Below are 20,420 nucleotides of genomic sequence, written 5' to 3' on the forward strand. Positions count from 1 at the left end.
AATTGGCCGCGCCGTGCGTGCATGCGTGCGTGCGTGCGTGGATGTTGTTTCTCCCCAGGAGGACACGGCGGTGGCAGAGGAGACTCGCACGGCGGTGCGCGCCGAGGAGGCCAAGGCCTCGGAGAAGGCCGGCGTCGCGGCGGCCATCGCCGAGGACGCCCAGAAGGACCTGGACGAGGCTCTGCCGGCGCTGGACGCCGCGCTGGCCAGCCTCAAATCCCTCAACAAGAACGACATCACCGAGGTCAGAGGTTTAGACATGCTTTGATTAAGTGAACCCAATCAGGGAGCCAGGAAACCCCTTTTGGTGTTTTAACGTTATGTCACGCTTTAGCTATTGAAAGATAGCATAACTACAAGCTCGTAGTGCGGCACCGAGTGCCGTGCTACGAGCTTGTAGGTCTGCTGTTTTTGAAAAATCGTGAAAATGTGGCGCAAATCTTTGAATGTTAATCTTTGAATAGTAGGCTATTCTTTAAAGCGAACATTTTCAACTCAAATCTTTGCTTCTGGAAGGGGCCCTGGAACAACATATTTTCAGATGGGCGTCGGTGGCCAATTAGATATAGGTTTTTGGGGGTCCTGGACATGAAATAGTGCGAGAACAATTGATAGAAACACACAGTAGAAACAGGTTTTTTCAGAACATTGTCATGATTTAGAAGACATCTTTTAGATCTAAAGGTCTAAATGGGTTAACCACCTAACCGTTTGTTCCACGTACTCCAAATCTCCACGAGCTCACAGCCACGTCGCGAAGCGTACTGAGCTTGTAGATCTGCATTTTCTTTAAACGCAGAATGTTTGCCTGTTATGACACGCCCAGAATAAGGACGCCAGTGTTCACGTTGGTTGTTAACCCCTTTTGGTGTTAGCATTACATTATGCTTTAGCTATTTAAAAATAGCAGATCTACAATCTCGTAGCGCACCACCGAGTGGCGCGCTACGAGCATGTAGGTCTGCTATTTTTGAAAAATCGAAGAACGACTGACATAGAAACATGGCTTTTTCAGAAAACTGTCAGGATGTAGAAGACATTTTTAGAATCTGATCTCAGGTCAGAATGGAAAACTGTCAGGATGTAGAAGACATTTTTAGAATCTGATCTCAGGTCAGAATGGAAAACTGTCAGGATGTAGAAGACATTTTTAGAATCTGATCTCGGGTCAGAATGGAAAACTGTCAGGATGTAGAAGACCTTTTTAGAATCTGATCTCAGGTCAGAACGGAAAACTGTCAGGATGTAGAAGACCTTTTTAGAATCTGATCTCAGGTCAGAACGGAAAACTGTCAGGATGTAGAAGACATTTTTAGAATCTGATCTCGGGTCAGAACGGTAAACTGTCAGGATGTAGAAGACATTTTTAGAATCTGATCTCAGGTCAGAACGGGTTAAAGAACACGACTTGGCGGTCAATCAGCATCAAAGTGGTCGTCACAGACGGGCTGTGTGCGTGTGTGCGTGTGTCTGTGTCTGTGTCTGTGTGCGTGTGTCTGTGTCTGTGTCTGTGTGCGTGTGTGCGTGTGTCTGTGTTTTCTTTAGATACGAGCCCTGCAGCGCCCCCCCCAGGGGGTGAGGCTGGTCATCGAGGCCGTGTGCATCATGAAAGGCATCAAGCCCAAGAGGGTGCCCGGAGAGAGGCCCAGCGCCAAGGTCGACGACTACTGGGAGCCTGGCAAAGGCCTGCTGCAGGATCCTGCCAAGTTCCTGGAGGGCCTGTTCAAGTTTGATAAGGTCGGGCAGTGGTTCTCGTACTTTTTGTTTGGCTTCAGTATCTCCACTTTTTCCTGATTTCTAGATCAAAGTCAACCCCCTTTTTTTTTTTTTTTTTACGGTATCTAGCATAATCGTTGCTGTCGGGTTGAAACCATATCCATATCTTAGCTTATTTTTGGGTGTTCTTTGCCACACTACAGTAAAAACAAATTGGATGAATATATACGTGAAATATTTGGGAGTTTCATACATAGAGTTATAATGGATAGAGTGCGGACCGCTATTATTCATCTCGATGGAAGTTGCTCAGTGACGTTTTGAAGCACCCGGAAGAACGCTCCACTTCCCCAAATGCGGAAGTGCAAACGAGTGCTCAACGTTAAACCCCAGCAGTGCGTGATTTACTTGTGCTAAATGCACAGGCCCCGCCTGCAGTTCCAGCTTTGACCAGTGGGCTTGGCGGCTTCAACCAGCTTGGCCGGCTTGGCCAGCCTTTCTGGGGGCTTGGTTTCATACAGAGTGTAGAGTAGGAGAGTGTCTGGTTTTGTATAGTTTACCGTCAGCACATTTGGTAAACTACAGTACAACGCTAGAGTGTCGCAGTCCTGCACCCTTTCATGACGACGAGCGGCTCGGAAGACAATTTCCAATTCATTTTTCCCATAGACATTTCAGAAAGTATTTATCTAAAGAAATTGTCTTCCGGGCCACTCGTCGGGGGGCGGGACTGCGATGCTCTTTATATAGAGGGTTTGTAAATGATCAATAACAACAGTGTTCTGTTTTCTTCCTGCAGGATAATATTCCCGATGCTGTGATCAGATCAATTCAACCCTACATAGACAACGAGGAGTTCCAGCCTCCATCCATCGCCAAGGTGTCCAAGGCCTGTACCTCCATGTGCCAGTGGGTGCGCGCCATGCATACGTACCACTTCATAGCCAAGGCAGTGGAGCCCAAAAGGGTAAACCTTCATTGCTCGCTTGTTTATACACGCAAGACATTTTCTGTGTTTTTTTTCTTTATTGACCTAGCCTATATCTAATCAGGGAGGACCATTTGAGAGCTCGCTTTCTTTTGCAAGGATGACCTGAGTACAACACGATTACAAGTTCACAACAGAGACAGATCCAGTTTCAGAGTCATGGAGTTTGTTCCATAATGTCTGGGCCATAAAAGATGAAAGCAGTCTTTCCTTGTTCACTGTGTAATGTATCTGTGTATGTGAGCGCCGTTGAATCTTAGTTTTTCTTTTATAGTAGTTTTTCGCGCGCGTGCGTGCGTGCGTGCGTGCGTGCGTGCGTGCCGAATCAACCCCTCCAAGAGCCCTGGAGCTACACCAAATCAAAAGTCCCCATGCACACGCGTGACAAACAAGAACGACACTTCACGTGCCTAGAGCTATAAGGCTGCTCCCATAGAGTTATAAGGCTGCTCCCATAGAGTTATAAGGCTGCTCCCATAGAGTTATAAGGCTGCTCCCATAGAGTTATAAGGCTGCTCCCATAGAGTTATAAGGCTGCTCCCATAGAGTTATAAGGCTGCTCCCATAGAGTTATAAGGCTGCTCCCATAGAGTTATAAGGCTGCTCCCATAGAGTTATAAGGCTGCTCCCATAGAGTTATAAGGCTGCTCCCATAGAGTTATAAGGCTGCTCCCATAGAGTTATAAGGCTGCTCCCATAGAGCTATAAGGCTGCTCCCATAGAGTTATAAGGCTGCTCCCATAGAGTTATAAGGCTGCTCCCATAGAGTTATAAGGCGGCTCCCATAGAGTTATAAGGCTGCTCCCATAGAGTTATAAGGCGGCTCCCATAGAGTTATAAGGCGGCTCCCATATAGTTATAAGGCTGCTCCCATAGAGTTATTAAGGCTGCTCCCATAGAGCTATAAGGCTGCTCCCATAGAGCTATAAGGCTGCTCCCATAGAGTTATAAGGCTGCTCCCATAGAGTTATGAGGCTGCTCCCATGGAGTTATAAGGCGGCTCCCATAGAGTTATAAGGCTGCTCCCATAGAGTTATAAGGCTGCTCCCATAGAGTTATAAGGCTGCTCCCATAGAGTTATAAGGCGGCTCCCATAGAGTTATAAGGCGGCTCCCATATAGTTATAAGGCTGCTCCCATAGAGTTATTAAGGCTGCTCCCATAGAGCTATAAGGCTGCTCCCATAGAGCTATAAGGCTGCTCCCATAGAGTTATAAGGCTGCTCCCATAGAGCTATAAGGCTGCTCCCATAGAGTTATGAGGCTGCTCCCATAGAGTTATAAGGCTGCTCCCATGGAGTTATAAGGCGGCTCCCATAGAGTTATAAGGCTGCTCCCATAGAGTTATAAGGCTGCTCCCATAGAGTTATAAGGCTGCTCCCATAGAGTTATAAGGCTGCTCCCATAGAGTTATAAGGCTGCTCCCATAGAGTTATAAGGCGGCTCCCATATAGTTATAAGGCTGCTCCCATAGAGCTATAAGGCTGCTCCCATAGAGTTATAAGGCTGCTCCCATAGAGTTATAAGGCTGCTCCCATAGAGTTATGAGGCTGCTCCCATAGAGTTATAAGGCTGCTCCCATAGAGCTATAAGGCTGCTCCCATAGAGTTATGAGGCTGCTCCCATATAGTTATAAGGCTGCTCCCATAGAGCTATAAGGCTGCTCCCATAGAGTTATAAGGCGGCTCCCATATAGTTATAAGGCTGCTCCCATAGAGCTATAAGGCTGCTCCCATAGAGTTATAAGGCTGCTCCCATAGAGTTATAAGGCTGCTCCCATAGAGTTATGAGGCTGCTCCCATAGAGTTATAAGGCTGCTCCCATAGAGCTATAAGGCTGCTCCCATAGAGTTATGAGGCTGCTCCCATATAGTTATAAGGCTGCTCCCATAGAGCTATAAGGCTGCTCCCATAGAGTTATAAGGCGGCTCCCATATAGTTATAAGGCTGCTCCCATAGAGCTATAAGGCGGCTCCCATAGAGTTATAAGGCGGCTCCCATATAGTTATAAGGCTGCTCCCATAGAGTTATAAGGCTGCTCCCATAGAGTTATAAGGCTGCTCCCATAGAGTTATAAGGCGGCTCCCATATAGTTATAAGGCGGCTCCCATAGAGTTATAAGGCGGCTCCCATAGAGTTATAAGGCGGCTCCCATATAGTTATAAGGCTGCTCCCATATAGTTATAAGGCTGCTCCCATAGAGTTATAAGGCGGCTCCCATATAGTTATAAGGCTGCTCCCATAGAGCTATAAGGCGGCTCCCATAGAGTTATAAGGCGGCTCCCATATAGTTATAAGGCTGCTCCCATAGAGTTATAAGGCGGCTCCCATATAGTTATAAGGCTGCTCCCATAGAGTTATAAGGCGGCTCCCATAGAGTTATAAGGCGGCTCCCATATAGTTATAAGGCTGCTCCCATAGAGCTATAAGGCTGCTCCCATAGAGTTATAAGGCTGCTCCCATAGAGTTATAAGGCGGCTCCCATAGAGTTATAAGGCGGCTCCCATATAGTTATAAGGCTGCTCCCATAGAGTTATAAGGCGGCTCCCATATAGTTATAAGGCTGCTCCCATAGAGCTATAAGGCTGCTCCCATAGAGTTATAAGGCGGCTCCCATATAGTTATAAGGCTGCTCCCATAGAGTTATAAGGCGGCTCCCATAGAGTTATGAGGCTGCTCCCATAGAGTTATAAGGCGGCTCCCATAGAGCTATAAGGCTGCTCCCATAGAGTTATAAGGCGGCTCCCATAGAGTTATGAGGCTGCTCCCATAGTTATAAGGCGGCTCCCATAGAGTTATAAGGCTGCTCCCATAGTTATAAGGCGGCTCCCATAGAGTTATAAGGCTGCTCCCATAGAGTTATAAGGCGGCTCCCATATAGTTATAAGGCTGCTCCCATAGAGCTATAAGGCGGCTCCCATAGAGTTATAAGGCGGCTCCCATATAGTTATAAGGCTGCTCCCATAGAGTTATAAGGCTGCTCCCATAGAGTTATAAGGCTGCTCCCATAGAGTTATAAGGCGGCTCCCATATAGTTATAAGGCGGCTCCCATAGAGTTATAAGGCGGCTCCCATATAGTTATAAGGCGGCTCCCATATAGTTATAAGGCTGCTCCCATAGAGTTATAAGGCGGCTCCCATATAGTTATAAGGCTGCTCCCATAGAGCTATAAGGCTGCTCCCATAGAGTTATAAGGCGGCTCCCATATAGTTATAAGGCTGCTCCCATAGAGCTATAAGGCGGCTCCCATAGAGTTATAAGGCTGCTCCCATAGAGTTATAAGGCGGCTCCCATAGAGTTATAAGGCGGCTCCCATATAGTTATAAGGCTGCTCCCATAGAGTTATAAGGCTGCTCCCATAGAGTTATAAGGCGGCTCCCATAGAGTTATAAGGCGGCTCCCATATAGTTATAAGGCTGCTCCCATAGAGTTATAAGGCGGCTCCCATATAGTTATAAGGCTGCTCCCATAGAGCTATAAGGCTGCTCCCATAGAGTTATAAGGCGGCTCCCATATAGTTATAAGGCTGCTCCCATAGAGTTATAAGGCGGCTCCCATAGAGTTATGAGGCTGCTCCCATAGAGTTATGAGGCTGCTCCCATAGAGTTATTAAGGCTGCTCCCATAGAGTTATGAGGCTGCTCCCATAGAGTTATTAAGGCTGCTCCCATAGAGTTATTAAGGCTGCTCCCATAGAGCTATAAGGCTGCTCCCATAGTTATAAGGCGGCTCCCATAGAGTTATAAGGCTGCTCCCATAGAGTTATTAAGGCTGCTCCCATAGAGTTATGAGGCTGCTCCCATAGAGTTATTAAGGCTGCTCCCATAGAGTTATGAGGCTGCTCCCATAGAGTTATTAAGGCTGCTCCCATAGAGTTATAAGGCTGCTCCCATAGAGTTATAAGGCTGCTCCCATAGAGCTATAAGGCTGCTCCCATAGTTATAAGGCGGCTCCCATAGAGTTATAAGGCTGCTCCCATAGAGTTATGAGGCTGCTCCCATAGAGTTATAAGGCTGCTCACATAGAGCTATAAGGCTGCTCACATAGAGTTATAAGGCTGCTCCCATAGAGTTATAAGGCTGCTCCCATAGAGTTATAAGGCTGCTCCTATAGAGTTATGAGGCTGCTCCTATAGAGTTATAAGGCTGCTCCCATAGAGTTATAAGGCTGCTCCTATAGAGTTATGAGGCTGCTCCTATAGAGTTATAAGGCTGCTCCCATAGTTATAAGGCGGCTCCCATAGAGTTATGAGGCTGCTCCCATAGAGCTATAAGGCTGCTCCCATAGTTATAAGGCGGCTCCCATAGAGTTATGAGGCTGCTCCCATGGAGTTATTAAGGCTGCTCCCATAGAGTGGCAAAGTGAGTGACAAAGTTAATTTAACATTGCATAATTTAATGCAATCAAATATGACTTTTCTGTTTGGATGTACGGCCTATCAAGGCCAGAAAGTCGTTTTTTTTGCCACACAGTAGGCATTCCTGCATAACTTCCGGTTATGGTGATGATGTCACGCGCATACCCTCTATTTTTGTAGCCTGGCTAATAAGCCAGACTGAATCAGCCGTTGGCAAAAAAAAATTGCCAGGCTACTATTTTTGAGCCTCCTCCCACCGAGTGGTTAAGAAACTGTTGGGCGACCAAAACACCTATGAACCTATATGTGAGCTATGGATACGGTTTCGACGGAAGCAACACCTGTACCTATTTGAAAGTCTCGCACAGGGCCCTGCAAGCTATTCCATTGTTAATTAACAATGGAACATAGTGGAGCTTCTTAAGCTCCACTATGTTCCATTGTTAATAAATCCGGGCCTGTGTGTGTGTGTGTGTGTGTGTGTGTGTGTGTGTGTGTGTGTGTGTGTGTGTGTGTGTGTGTGCGCGTGCATACAGCAAGCTCTCCGGGAGGCTCAGGAAGAGCTGGCGGTGAGCCAGAGCATCGTGGAGCACGCCAAAGCCAAGCTGGCCACGGTGGAGGAGGGCGTCGCCGCCCTGCAGGACAAGTACCGCCACTGTCTGGCCAAGAGGGACGAGCTGGACGGCAAGTGTCAGCTCTGTGAGGGCCGCCTGGTCCGAGCAGACCAGGTCAGATATATTTCAACGACAGACCAGTGTTGATATATTTCAACGACAGACCAGTGTTGATATATTTCAACGACAGACCAGTGTTGATATATTTCAACGACAGACCAGTGTTGATTTCGTCGAGTAAAAACGATGACGAAAAATGTTCGCCGACTGCCTTTTTTTCACTGACGAAAACTAAATGGAAACTAAACGAAAACTTAGAAAACTATGGATATGACAAAGAATAAGACTAAATATATTAGTAGACTAATAAACTAGACTAAAAGGAAGGGAGTAGTGGACAAGAGATCCAAGTCATTTTACACTGCGTGCTGAAAATAGCAGATCTACAAGGCGCTATTTTCAGCAAGTGTAAAATCAGTCATTACATCAAGGCCTACATCAAGACATCAAGGCCCGCCATAATAAATTCAATTCAATCAACATTTAGTCGACTAAAATATTATGATATTTAGTCAACTAATACTAAACATTCATATTCAGTCTGTGTGTAATCTCCAGCTAGTATAGCATTTATCTTCTATTTTATTTCTTGATTCATAAGATGATGTTTGGCAACATATACTGTGATGTTCAATTGCTTGTCTTATCAGAGACTATGACTAAAACCTAATGTCTTATCAGAGACTATCGGAGACTAAACCAAAATCAAAAATTGCTGTCAAAATCAACACTGTGACAGACGATAATGTAACCCATTGAGACCTGAGACCAGATTATACAAAGTGTCTTCTAAATCATGACAGTTATCTGAAAAACCCTATGTTTCTATACCAGTGGTTCTCAAACTATTTCATGTCAAGGACCACCAAAGTTATATGTAAATTGGAAATTGGTATAGGCTTGCCGTAACAGTGTTCCTGGGAGTCTGCATGTTCCGGGGACCCCCACACTTTAATTATGTCATTTTTCGATCGTTTCGGACGCGGGAAGGCTCGCCGGAATCGGGGGCCGGCCCCTTGGGCGAATTCCCAAGGATGTTCCGGGGACCCTGGGGACCCCCATGCAGTAACGCAGTTATACAGTACAGAGCACAGTACAGTACCGTATAACTATAACAATAACTGCATAGTTGCACCGCTCAGTTCACACAGGTGTGATTTGAATTGTGACGTGGCAACCAGTTAAACATGAACATGCCAAACAATCAAACAATACAACGTGTAATTGTCTCAAACATTGAACCTCACACAGGTCACACAAATGTTACCCCCCTGTTTCCCCTCCCAATTTGTCATTTAAGCCCATTTCCCTATGTGGCTGATCCAGTGTGATGATGTGTTGCCTCTCTGTAGCTTCTAGGTGGGCTGGCGGATGAGAAGGTGCGTTGGACGGAGAGCATGCATCATCTGGACTACATGGTCAATAACGTAGCAGGAGACGTGCTACTGTCTGCAGGATACATCGCCTACCTTGGACCGTTCATTGTAAGTGGGGCCGGTGGTGGATGTCATTCTCTCTTGATAAGCTATATGAAAGCAATAAGGTACACCCGCACACTGTGCATCTGCTCGGCGCGTGAGTATTGTCTTATTTAACGAAGCAACGCTTCGGTCCCTCCGGGCCTTCCTCAGGCATGCCTATATTTGGGCCTGCCTGACAAATAACTCTGGGCATACACGACGGGACACAGTGATAATAACTAGGGTGGGGCATGCATTCCCAACTTGCATCGTTCCAAGTAAGCCAGTGTGCCCAATTTGGTTTGGTTTTCGTATCGCCGGTTGTCCAGAAAAGCAGCACAAAGGCACGGGCGGCGGGCTCTGGACATCTCCATATATGGAGCTGGCCTGTTCCGACATCACAATGATGTTTCTGACATCTGCATATACTCCATATTTGGGCATGCCTGACAAATAACTCTATATATGGGTTCCAAGTAAGCAAGTAAATATTAGGCATCCCGTTCCTTGGTTTTTGTATTTAATTTTTATTTGATATATTCACGATACAATTCATAAATGAGCAGTACAGAATTGTCAGGATTGCACATCAGGATTCCAAATAAATAAATAGTTACAGCATATGATAAGAAGAACATCACAATACTAATGACATTTACAACAGGCCATCATTGATCAGTAAACAAAAGACAATAAATAGATATAAATAGATAAATACAGCACTATACTAACTTGCCCATCAGCCACTTTTTCAACATAATTTTAAAAATGTTCAGAGACTGGGCAAATTTAATTTCCCTTGGGATTTTGTTCCAATCCTCCTGCCCTGTATATTTAAATGAGCTTCTACCTACCTTATGTTTTAGGTGTGGTGGTTTAAGATCAGCTACACTAGCCCTTGTGTTCAAACTATGGAACTGGTTAACATACGGGAAGTAAGTAACCTTTAAAATATTATGGTTAGTTGCGTTCACGTGATGCCATGCATTGTGTCTGTGTGTCCACCAGGGGGAGTACAGAGAGTCCATGGTGGAGGAATGGCTGTGCGGACTCAAACGGCTCGGTGTTCCTCACACGGACAAGCCTGACCTGATCAGTACCCTGGGAGACCCGGTCCGGATCCGCTCCTGGCAGGTCACTATAAGAGCCTTTAATGGGATGTGTTTAGATTCATTATATCCTGATCAGTACCCTGGAAGACCCGGTCCGGATCCGCTCCTGGCAGGTCACTATAAGAGCCTTTAATGGGATGTGTTTAGATTAATTATATCCTGATCAGTACCCTGGGAGACCCGGTCCGGATCCGCTCCTGGCAGGTCACTATAAGAGCCTTTAATGGGATGTGTTTAGATTAATTATATCCTGATCAGTACCCTGGGAGACCCGGTCCGGATCCACTCCTGGCAGGTCACTATAAGAGCCTTTAATGGGATGTGTTTAGATTAATTATATCCTGATCAGTACCCTGGGAGACCCGGTCCGGATCCGCTCCTGGCAGGTCACTATAAGAGCCTTTAATGGGATGTGTTTAGATTAATTATATCCTGATCAGTACCCTGGAAGACCCGGTCCGGATCCACTCCTGGTGGCAGGTCACTATAAGAATCATAAAACACGGGACGTGATGTTAAGACTGTCCATTGTGCCAATAGATGGTGTGGGCTCACATGAGATTGCCTTGATGTTAAGAGTGGCATCAGGAGGTGTATTTCAACTAGGGTATGATGTCAATTTTGGGACACATCCTCAGTAGTGTGCCTTTGAATCAGCGGGTGTTTCGGCCTTCCAACACTATACACCCTCATCAAAGGTGGCCAGCTAAAGGGTGATCAAGCCTTAGCTTGTGTCCCATGCCCAATCATTGAGATTTGCCTCCCATGGGACTATGCAAGGCAGGGGCGTCCTCTTCCCTGAGCCAGCCATACAACTGACCGCATACCTCATATGCCCTCATGTTTGAGGGGTTTGAATGGAGTTCTCAGATGTGTGTGTGTGTGTGTGTGTTTGTGTGTGTGTGTGTGCGTGTGTGTGTGTGTGTGGGGGGGGTCATGTTCTTATAGCCCAGCAAGGGTCTTTCCTTTTAATCCAGATCCACTGGCTGCCTCTTTCAGCTGCTTGAGAAAGTGTTCTGATTGTCTGCCGCAGAGCCTGTCCATGGATGCCAAGTTCCTTCAGTAGCCTGATGGTGGAAGAAGCCACAAATCCTCTGCATCCCACTTCGACTGGACAGACTTTTGCATTCCAGCCACGCTGAATTGCGTCTGCTGCCAGCTCTGTGTATCGCAGTTTCTTGCGCTCATAGGCCTCCTCAACAGAGTTCTCCCATGGGACTGTGAGCTCTATTATGTAGACAGACTTGCGTGAAGGGGACCAGAGTACCATGTCTGGCCTAAGGTTGGTGGAAGCAATCTCAGGTGGAAAAATGAGTTGCTGGCCAATATCGACAAGCATCTTCCAGTCGCGGGCCATGGCTAGGTGTCCAGTTTCTGGCTTTGTTGAAGGATGCTTGGGCTTTTTTTGTCCCTCCCGGATGAATATTGTCGTTTTGCTGGGATTGCTTGTTCTTGGGGGTAAGGAGTTTGTTGCACTCCTCTTGATCTCAAGTGCTGCAGCCAGGCTCTTAAGGACCTGATTGTGCCTCCAGGTGTAGCGGCCTTGTGTGAGGCTGGTCTTGCAACCAGACATGATGTGTCTGAGAGTCGCTGGAGCTGGGCAGAGGGGGCAGGTTGGATCCTCGCCATACCACTGATGTAGGTTTTTTGGTGATGGCAGCACATCATATATAGCTCTTATGATGAAGCTGATGTTGCTTGCTTCCATTTGCCATAGCTCACTCCAGTTGATCTTTCTCCTCTCCACACCTTCCCACCGCATCCATTGCCCCTGTTTGGAAAGAGACACAGCCTTTGCACTTCTTGCGGTCTCCTCTTCCCTGCGCACCACCTCGACCACAAGTTTCCTCCGCTCGGATGTTGATGCCTTATGCCAAGTTGGTTTGCTTGCTGCCAGGCCAAAGCCTCCTCTTCCATGCTGGATATTTCCCACAATGTCTTGGTGTCTCAGGGCTGATGTAGCTTGCTGCACAGCATTGGATGGAGTCCATTTCCGTCCCGTTAGTAGGGGGGGTGCAGCCTTGCTGATGGTCTGGTCTTTGGAGTCTTTCAATGTCATCTGAAGTCTTACTTTAGAGCACTTGTACTCCTCCGTCAGACTTGTGAGAGGTAGTTCAAGGACCCCTTTGCCGTAGAGGGCGATGTTGGTTAGACATCGTGGGACACCTAGCCACTTCTTCACGTATGAAGTAATGGTTCGCTCCATCTTCTCCACAGTTGTTATTGGGACCTCATAGACGGTGAGTGGCCACATTACCCGGGGGAGAAGGCCAAACTGTAGGCACCAAAGTTTAAGCTTCCCAGGCAGTAGGGTCTTGTTGATGTTCTCCAGACCATTGGCGATGTCCTGCCTTAATTGCTGCACTTGATCTTTATCCTTGAGGCTTGCATTGTACCATCTGCCCAGGCTTTTGACAGGTTGCTCAGACACGGTTGGTATCGGGTCATCTCCAATATGGAACTTCACATCTTTTAGCTGTCCCTTGACAATGGAGATGCTTCGAGATTTGCTTGGCTTGATTTTCATCCGGGCCCACTGGATGTTCTCCTGGAGTTTTCCAAGTAGTCGCCTGGTGCATGCTGCAGTTGTGGTAATTGTAGTCATGTCATCCATGTACGCTCGGATAGGTGGGAGACGGATCCCGCTTTTAGTTCGCTCGCCGCCCACCACCCATCTTGACGCCCTGATGATGACCTCCATGGCCATAGTGAAGGCCAGAGGTGAGATTGTACAGCCTGCCATTATGCCCACATCCAAGCGCTGCCATTTTGTAGTGAAGTCAGGTGTTGTGAAACACAGTTGCAGGTCTTGGAAGTAGGCTTTTACCAGTGTGGTGATGGGTTCTGGTACATGGAAAAAGTTGAAGGATTCCCAAAGGAGTTTATGGGGAACTGAGCCAAAGGCATTGGCCAGGTCGAGGAAGATGACATAGAGGTCCCTTTTGTCCTTCTTAGCTGCTTGTATCTGGTGCCAAATCATACTTGTATGTTCCAGGCAACCAGAGAACCCAGGAATTCCTGCTTTCTGTACAGATGTATCAATGTACTTGTTCCTTTCCAGGTAAGTGGACAACCTCTTTGCTATTATGCTGAAGAAGATTTTCCCCTCGACGTTGAGAAGGCAGATTGGTCGAAATTGACTGATGTCTGTCGCATCCTTTTCTTTCGGAATTAGCACACCACCAGCCCTTCTCCATGCCTTGGGTATTACTTCTTTCTGCCACACTATCCTCATGAGTCTCCAAAGAAAGCGTAGAACATCCGGGGCGTTCTTATAGAGCTTGTATGGCACTCCATTAGGCCCTGGAGCCGATGCCGCTCTTGCTCGCCGGACTACATTCTCTACTTCCTTCCATTTTGGAGGGTCAGTGTCCAGGCTGAATTCCGGAGGTTGAATAGGTGGGATATCACGTGGGATGCTCATCTGCTCATCCCTTTTCGTGTCCTGGTGGACCGTTTCCAGATGTTCTTCCAGTTCCTGCTTTGGAGTTTTCAGGATTCCGCTCTTCTCCTTAGTGAAGATGTCTTTGAGAAACTTGAAGGGGTTTTTATAGAATCGTGTTCTTGAGTGTTCCTTCTTCTTACGAAGTTTCCTTAAGTTCTCTGCTCTTCGCAAGGTTGCCAGCCGACATTTGATGTCTGCTTGGAGTAGCATGAGACCTTCTCTCTCTGTATCAGAGGCCTTTTTCCACTGCTTTCTCAGCTGCCTTCTCTCTCTGACAAGACTCTCGATCTCTTGCTGCCTCCTAGATTTGGTTGGGGCTGGTGGTGCTTTTCCACTCCTTTTGTTTACTCCAAAGCGCCCTTCTCCGTAGTTGTATATGATGTCTCCCATCTTTTCAAGCTTTTTCTCTGCTGTTCCTACCTGTTGTTCCAGGATTTTTATCAGGTCGTTGTTGATTGTTTCCCACTCTTTCTTTTCAACAGCTTTGGGCCACTTCACATTCGGTCTGTGTCCTTTGATCTTTTCCTCCTTTGGAGGTCTCTGTGGTTGGGTGAGTTCGTCCACCGGTCTTTCTGTACTTGTGTTACTCTCCACGTCCACAGGCATTTCCGTGCTTGTGTTATCCTCCTCAATTACAGGGGTACTGATGCTCTGCGAACTTTGGTTTGCGTCCCGTCGCTGTGCTTCAATCGACTGACTTGACTGGTTGCTTCGTAAGAAGTACCGGTCAATGCGAGGTCCCTGTCTCTGCTCCTCCAAGCACTTTTTCCTCCCTTGGTGGTTCTTCAACCCCCTTTCCGATGTTACTTTCTCCCAACCACATCTGCACACCTGAAGTGTATGTCCTGCTGCTGCTGTGGTCGTCTCATGTGCTGTGTTCTTCTTAATCGTAGTCGTTTCCGGTCCTGGGTCTGTAGCCGTGTGATCAATCGTTGAGCCATCTTGCGCCCCAGCTCTCGCAGGCTCTAGGGGTATGTTCCTTTGTTGACTTTCTGTAGCATTTAGCGGGTGTCTCCAACATACTGAAGCAGCGTCGGAGACTGCCGGCATGGGTAGCTAGCCCATGACAGCCCCAGTGGGGTCTATTCCCTCCAGTCAGCAGTCTCTCCAAGCTGTCACACAGACTTTCCTATGTTGTCAGCTGTCCTTTCACAGCGGTCACTGGACGAGTCCAGAAAATCAGAATCATAAAACACGGGACGTGATGTTAAGACTGTCCATTGTGCCAATAGATGGTGTGGGCTCACATGAGATTGCCTTGATGTTAAGAGTGGCATCAGGAGGTGTATTTCAACTAGGGTATGATGTCAATTTTGGGACACATCCTCAGTAGTGTGCCTTTGAATCAGCGGGTGTTTCGGCCTTCCAACACTATACACCCTCATCAAAGGTGGCCAGCTAAAGGGTGATCAAGCCTTAGCTTGTGTCCCATGCCCAATCATTGAGATTTGCCTCCCATGGGACTATGCAAGGCAGGGGCGTCCTCTTCCCTGAGCCAGCCATACAGCTGACCGCATACCTCATATGCCCTCATGTTTGAGGGGTTTGAATGGAGTTCTCAGATGTGTGTGTGTGTGTGTGTGTGTGTGTGTGTGTGCGTGTGTGTGTGTGTGGGGGGGGGGGGTCATGTTCTTATAGCCCAGCAAGGGTCTTTCCTTTTAATCCAGATCCACTGGCTGCCTCTTTCAGCTGCTTGAGAAAGTGTTCTGATTGTCTGCCGCAGAGCCTGTCCATGGATGCCAAGTTCCTTCAGTAGCCTGATGGTGGAAGAAGCCACAAATCCTCTGCATCCCACTTCGACTGGACAGACTTTTGCATTCCAGCCACGCTGAATTGCGTCTGCTGCCAGCTCTGTGTATCGCAGTTTCTTGCGCTCATAGGCCTCCTCAACAGAGTTCTCCCATGGGACTGTGAGCTCTATTATGTAGACAGACTTGCGTGAAGGGGACCAGAGTACCATGTCTGGCCTAAGGTTGGTGGAAGCAATCTCAGGTGGAAAAATGAGTTGCTGGCCAATATCGACAAGCATCTTCCAATAAACTTTATTTGTATAGCACCTTTCATACATACATTCAGCTCAAAGTGCTTCACAGGGCAGGACACAAAAATATAATACAATAAAACACAAGTAGTTAAAATGATAGAACAATGGCAAAGAACAAAATTGAATATAAGAACATAAAATAAGTTAAAACAAATAAAAACAAATAAAAACAAATAAAAACACCACATGCAGCAATCAGTCAGGGCAGGGTAGGAACGTGCATAGTAAAACTCAACTAAAAGCAAGAGTGAAGAGGTGAGTCTTGAGTTGAGATTTAAAAATGTCTACAGAGGGTGCGTGTCTGAGCTCGAATGGAAGTTTATTCCAGGCTGTTGGGCTAATAGGATGTGTTTAGATTAAATATATGCTTATATGCAAATTCTCAACTAGAGGCTAATTGAATCATTTCTCTATAGAACTTATTCAATGATGGGACCCTTTTATTTTATAATAATTTTATTATATTCTTTAACTGCAATTGATTAATAATATCCTTCTCTCTTCTTTCCTTTCTTATATGGTCACAAGCTTATTTCTTAATCATTTTTTTGTAAGTGTTGTTTATCTCTGTCTATTCTCCCCTCAGGGCTAGCGGGTGGGTGGGTGGGTGGGTGGGTATACGTTATTGTTGGTTTTGTTTTGTCATGTTTGTTGTTCTTGTTGTTTTTTGTTGTTTTGTGTACTATGTATTTTATTTAAAAATGGATAAAACCCAATAAAACATTATAAAAAAAAAAAAGATGAATTATATTCTGATCAGTACCCTGGGATACCCGGTCCAGATCCGCTCCTGGCTGGTCACTAACAGCCTTTAATGGGATATGTTTAGATTCAATATACTGTATATATACTGGTCTTTTGTCTCTGTCGGGTGGAAACAGAACAGTTACTTCATACTGTATATGTCTTTTGTCTCTGTCGGGTGGAAACAGAACAGTTACTTTTGTCTCTGTCGGGTGGAAAACAGAACAGTTACTTTTGTCTCTGTCGGGTGGAAAACAGAACAGTTACTTTTGTCTCTGCAGTGTTGGCAAGTAACTTAAGTAATATACTACTTTCAGTAATATTATTACTTTTCTCCAGTAATATGTAACTTAACTAGTTACTTTCACATTTTGAGTAATAATATTACATTTACTTTTTTTCAAAAGTAATATTATTACTATTTTCACGAGCCTTGGTGGAACTGTGGGTTTGAGTGTTTGTTTATAATAGTAGACTGGGTTGAAGTCAAGTTGCTTTGCAGACTGCTGATCCGCTCTAGATCTAGACTCTAGAGCGGATACGGAAACGATGCACACTCGTCGGTACGTATGAGGGAAGTATTGGATGCAGAACGGCGGACCTTAAACCGTCCGGAACACGGAACAACAACCTAAACTAGTGTGTGTAACTCGTTAGACTGCACTGTTAGAGAGAAGAGATGTAAATAAACTAACAATCGAGGAGGTGGAGGAGACAGAAACACCGGCACAACAAAGCGTTATATAACATTCAATACTTGGAACTATTCGCATTATTTTGAGTATGTCCGTGATCAAGACGAAATGAACATTATTGTCCGCTGCAAGTTGTGCATACGGAAGAAGCTATATTCCACGTCGAAATCTACTTCTAATCTATGTGTACAAATGGATCCATCATCATGAGTTAAATAAACACTGCAGAATAGGGGAGGGGGGCCTGCTAATGTTGAAAATGCAAAGTAAGACTTTTGGGGACAAAATATGCAATTACTGGGGGCGAGAGAAAAAAGTAATAAGTAAAGTAATAAGTAACTAGTTACTTTTCTCAGGGAGTAATAAGTAGTGTAACTTTATTACTTTTTTTTAAAGTAATAAGTAATAAGTAGTATATTAGTGTTAAAGTAATATTTTGCCAACACTGTGTCTCTGTCGGGTGGAAACAGAACAGTTACTTTTGTCTCTGTCGGGTGGAAAACAGAACAGTTACTTTTGTCTCTGTCGGGTGGAAAACAGAACAGTTACTTTTCAGGATTCAAATGAAAAAAGTAGCAGATCGACGAGCTCCAAACGCGTCGCTTCGTGCCGCGTTTTTGCAGCTTGCCGATCTACTTTTGGTACTTTTGTGTGACGCTGTAGTATAATCGAGGAGGGCTGTTAATTTACGAAAGAAAAAAAACATAAGTTAAAATATAGAGATACAGGGTTTCTGCCGGACAACAGCGACTCAAATATATCAAATGTATAATCTGTATAAGTCTGTCTGTGTGTCTGTCTGTCTGTCCGCCTGTGTGTGTCTGTCCGTACGTCTGTCTGTCTGGTCGTGTGTGCAGATAACAGGCTTGCCCAGAGACAGCCTGTCGGTGGAGAATGGCGTGATAACGCAGCACTGTCAGCGCTGGCCTCTGTTCATCGACCCACAGGGACAGGCCAACAAGTGGATCAAAAACATGGTGAAAAACTGAAAACTAAGGATCCGACACTAAATCTATGATTGTACACACACATAATACACTCATACTGTATGTACAGTATACACACGGATAAGTGCATGCATACATAATACATACATACATACTGTACATACATACGTAGTATAAACATAGTACAGTACATACATACATACATACACATGTACTACTTGCATAGTGCACGGCACCTATGATTTCTATTTTTTTTTATTATCTCACTATACGTTCTTTTGTTGTTGTCAGCTGATGACCTGATCTATTAAACCAGCACTATAGGATAGGAACATGGATGGCAAAGGGGGTCAACTCAGTCGTGTTGACGTTGGCGAGAAGTGACTCCCCTGTGTCCCGTTTTCTCCCAAAGGAGCGTGACACTGGACTGGTCACCATGAGGCTCAGTGACCGTGACTTCCTCCGTAGCCTGGAGAACGCCATTCGTTTCGGCAAACCCTGCCTACTGGAGAACGTGGGAGAAGACTTGGATCCTGCCCTGGAACCCGTCTTACTGAGACAGGTGATTCGTACTACACACTCGGCCACACATTGTACTGTGTGTGTGTGTGTGTGTGTGGTGTGTGTGTGTGTGTGTGGTGTGTGTGTGTGTGTGTGTGTGTGTGTGTCGAAGGTTTCGCCAGCATTCGAGCATAACTAGCCCTGGTCCATATCGCTGGGAGCTTTTCATCAACGCTATAACGGAAAAGTAGGTTTTACAGAAAAGAAGGTGGAGGTCTTCCCACTGCGGAGAGTGGGCATTTGCCACCTTAAACCCTGTCTCTGTTTCTTTGAGTAGCGATAAAATTGTTTATTTTAACTAAAGTACATTTGTGATCCCGCATGCATTCGAATGAGGAAATTGCACGTACACTCGTACAGTCAGACGCATAGTGTCAAGGAGACCTAACGCTATATGGAAACAGAGGTGGAGCATAACTGGCCTTGTCTGTGACCTCTCGGAGGTCGACTCTTAACCTTCGGGGATTTGAAGCTTCACCTGTGTCTTTCACCGTTTTAGCACTCTTTCAGTGCTTCGGAATGTCGGCGCTCTTGCTGCGATGGTCGATAGTTGAGTCTTTCTTTTTCACTTTTCCCCTGCCGTTCATGATGTATCTCACATATACCCTGATTTGTTGCGTTCCGTGATTTGTTATGTCACTTCGCTACTATAAAACACTAGTGTGACATCGTATCAATGTGCACCAATGCTGTTGCCCTGCAACTTATGTATTATTCACTAAACTCACCCCACACAGCAGTCCGGGTTTTTTTTTTGTACTACTGAATCTGACATCGTGGACAACTATAGATTTTGCTCTCGAGTCTCGAACTGGCGCTGTTATTTTCAGCAGTGAGAAAAGCATGGATACCGCTCCGCTGGCTGGTGGCGTATCGGCAACAACGCGGATACGCAACAGGTGACGCTATGAAATGCAAACAGGAGACTGGCCAGACTGGAGTAGCGAAGTGACAAGACAAATCACAAAATGAAAGCGAATCAGGCCGGAACCCAGGCTAACTCACATAGACATTTAATTTAACTCACACTCCGTGCACTCCATGTGTGTGTGTCTGTGTCTGTGTGTGTGTGTGTGTGTGTGTGTGTGTGCGTGCGCTACTCAGACGTTCAAGCAGCGGGGTGGCGTGGTGCTGAAGCTTGGCGACACCATCGTCCCGTACCACGCTGACTTCAGGATGTACATCACCACCAAGCTGGCCAACCCACATTACTCCCCAGAGATCTGCACCAAGGTCACCCTCATCAACTTCACCCTCTCGCCCAGGTAAGACACACGTTAAGATAGAAAAAATAGAGTCTGCAACACTGGTATGAAAAACTCAGCTCCACTGGTTTATTTGATTCAACGTTTCGATCCCTTAGGATCTTCTTCAGGAATAGTGTGACAGGGAATGGGTGTGTACCTATATACAGGAAGGGGTACAACTGATTGGCTCTAACGATGGGTGGTGACTCATGCCACCTAAGCCCAAACCAATTAGCCAGTTTCCAATGTCACAATACTAATAATAAACATGACAGGTTTAAATATACACAAATACAAAAATACAACAGGTACAGAATGTGTACACAATATGCAATATTTAAGCACAATAATACACATTGATTTCAGGATAGGACACAAAAAGATTGTCATGGATAACAAAAATCTTATTTGAAATTCCAGATGACTCATTTGT

General features: G+C 45.9%; 1 protein-coding gene across 1 annotated transcript in view; it reads left to right on the plus strand.

Moving 5' to 3' along the window:
- Window positions 1-20,420, plus strand: part of LOC310877803 (dynein axonemal heavy chain 1-like) — a gene marked incomplete at both ends in the record, with an annotated part of 103,024 nt that overhangs the window by 54,178 nt on the left and 28,426 nt on the right. Inside the window, 10 exons of the mRNA XM_083791752.1 lie at window positions 59-244; window positions 1,546-1,737; window positions 2,516-2,683; window positions 7,595-7,786; window positions 9,085-9,216; window positions 10,201-10,326; window positions 10,452-10,508; window positions 18,090-18,209; window positions 18,592-18,741; window positions 19,845-20,005. Of these exons, the coding sequence (XP_083647878.1) occupies window positions 59-244; window positions 1,546-1,737; window positions 2,516-2,683; window positions 7,595-7,786; window positions 9,085-9,216; window positions 10,201-10,326; window positions 10,452-10,508; window positions 18,090-18,209; window positions 18,592-18,741; window positions 19,845-20,005 (1,484 nt within the window). The remainder of the gene's footprint in view (window positions 1-58; window positions 245-1,545; window positions 1,738-2,515; window positions 2,684-7,594; window positions 7,787-9,084; window positions 9,217-10,200; window positions 10,327-10,451; window positions 10,509-18,089; window positions 18,210-18,591; window positions 18,742-19,844; window positions 20,006-20,420) is intronic.

Source organism: Protomyctophum parallelum (genome assembly GCF_964188405.1).
Source record: "Protomyctophum parallelum genome assembly, chromosome: 20".
In the NCBI taxonomy this organism is placed as follows: domain Eukaryota; kingdom Metazoa; phylum Chordata; class Actinopteri; order Myctophiformes; family Myctophidae; genus Protomyctophum; species Protomyctophum parallelum.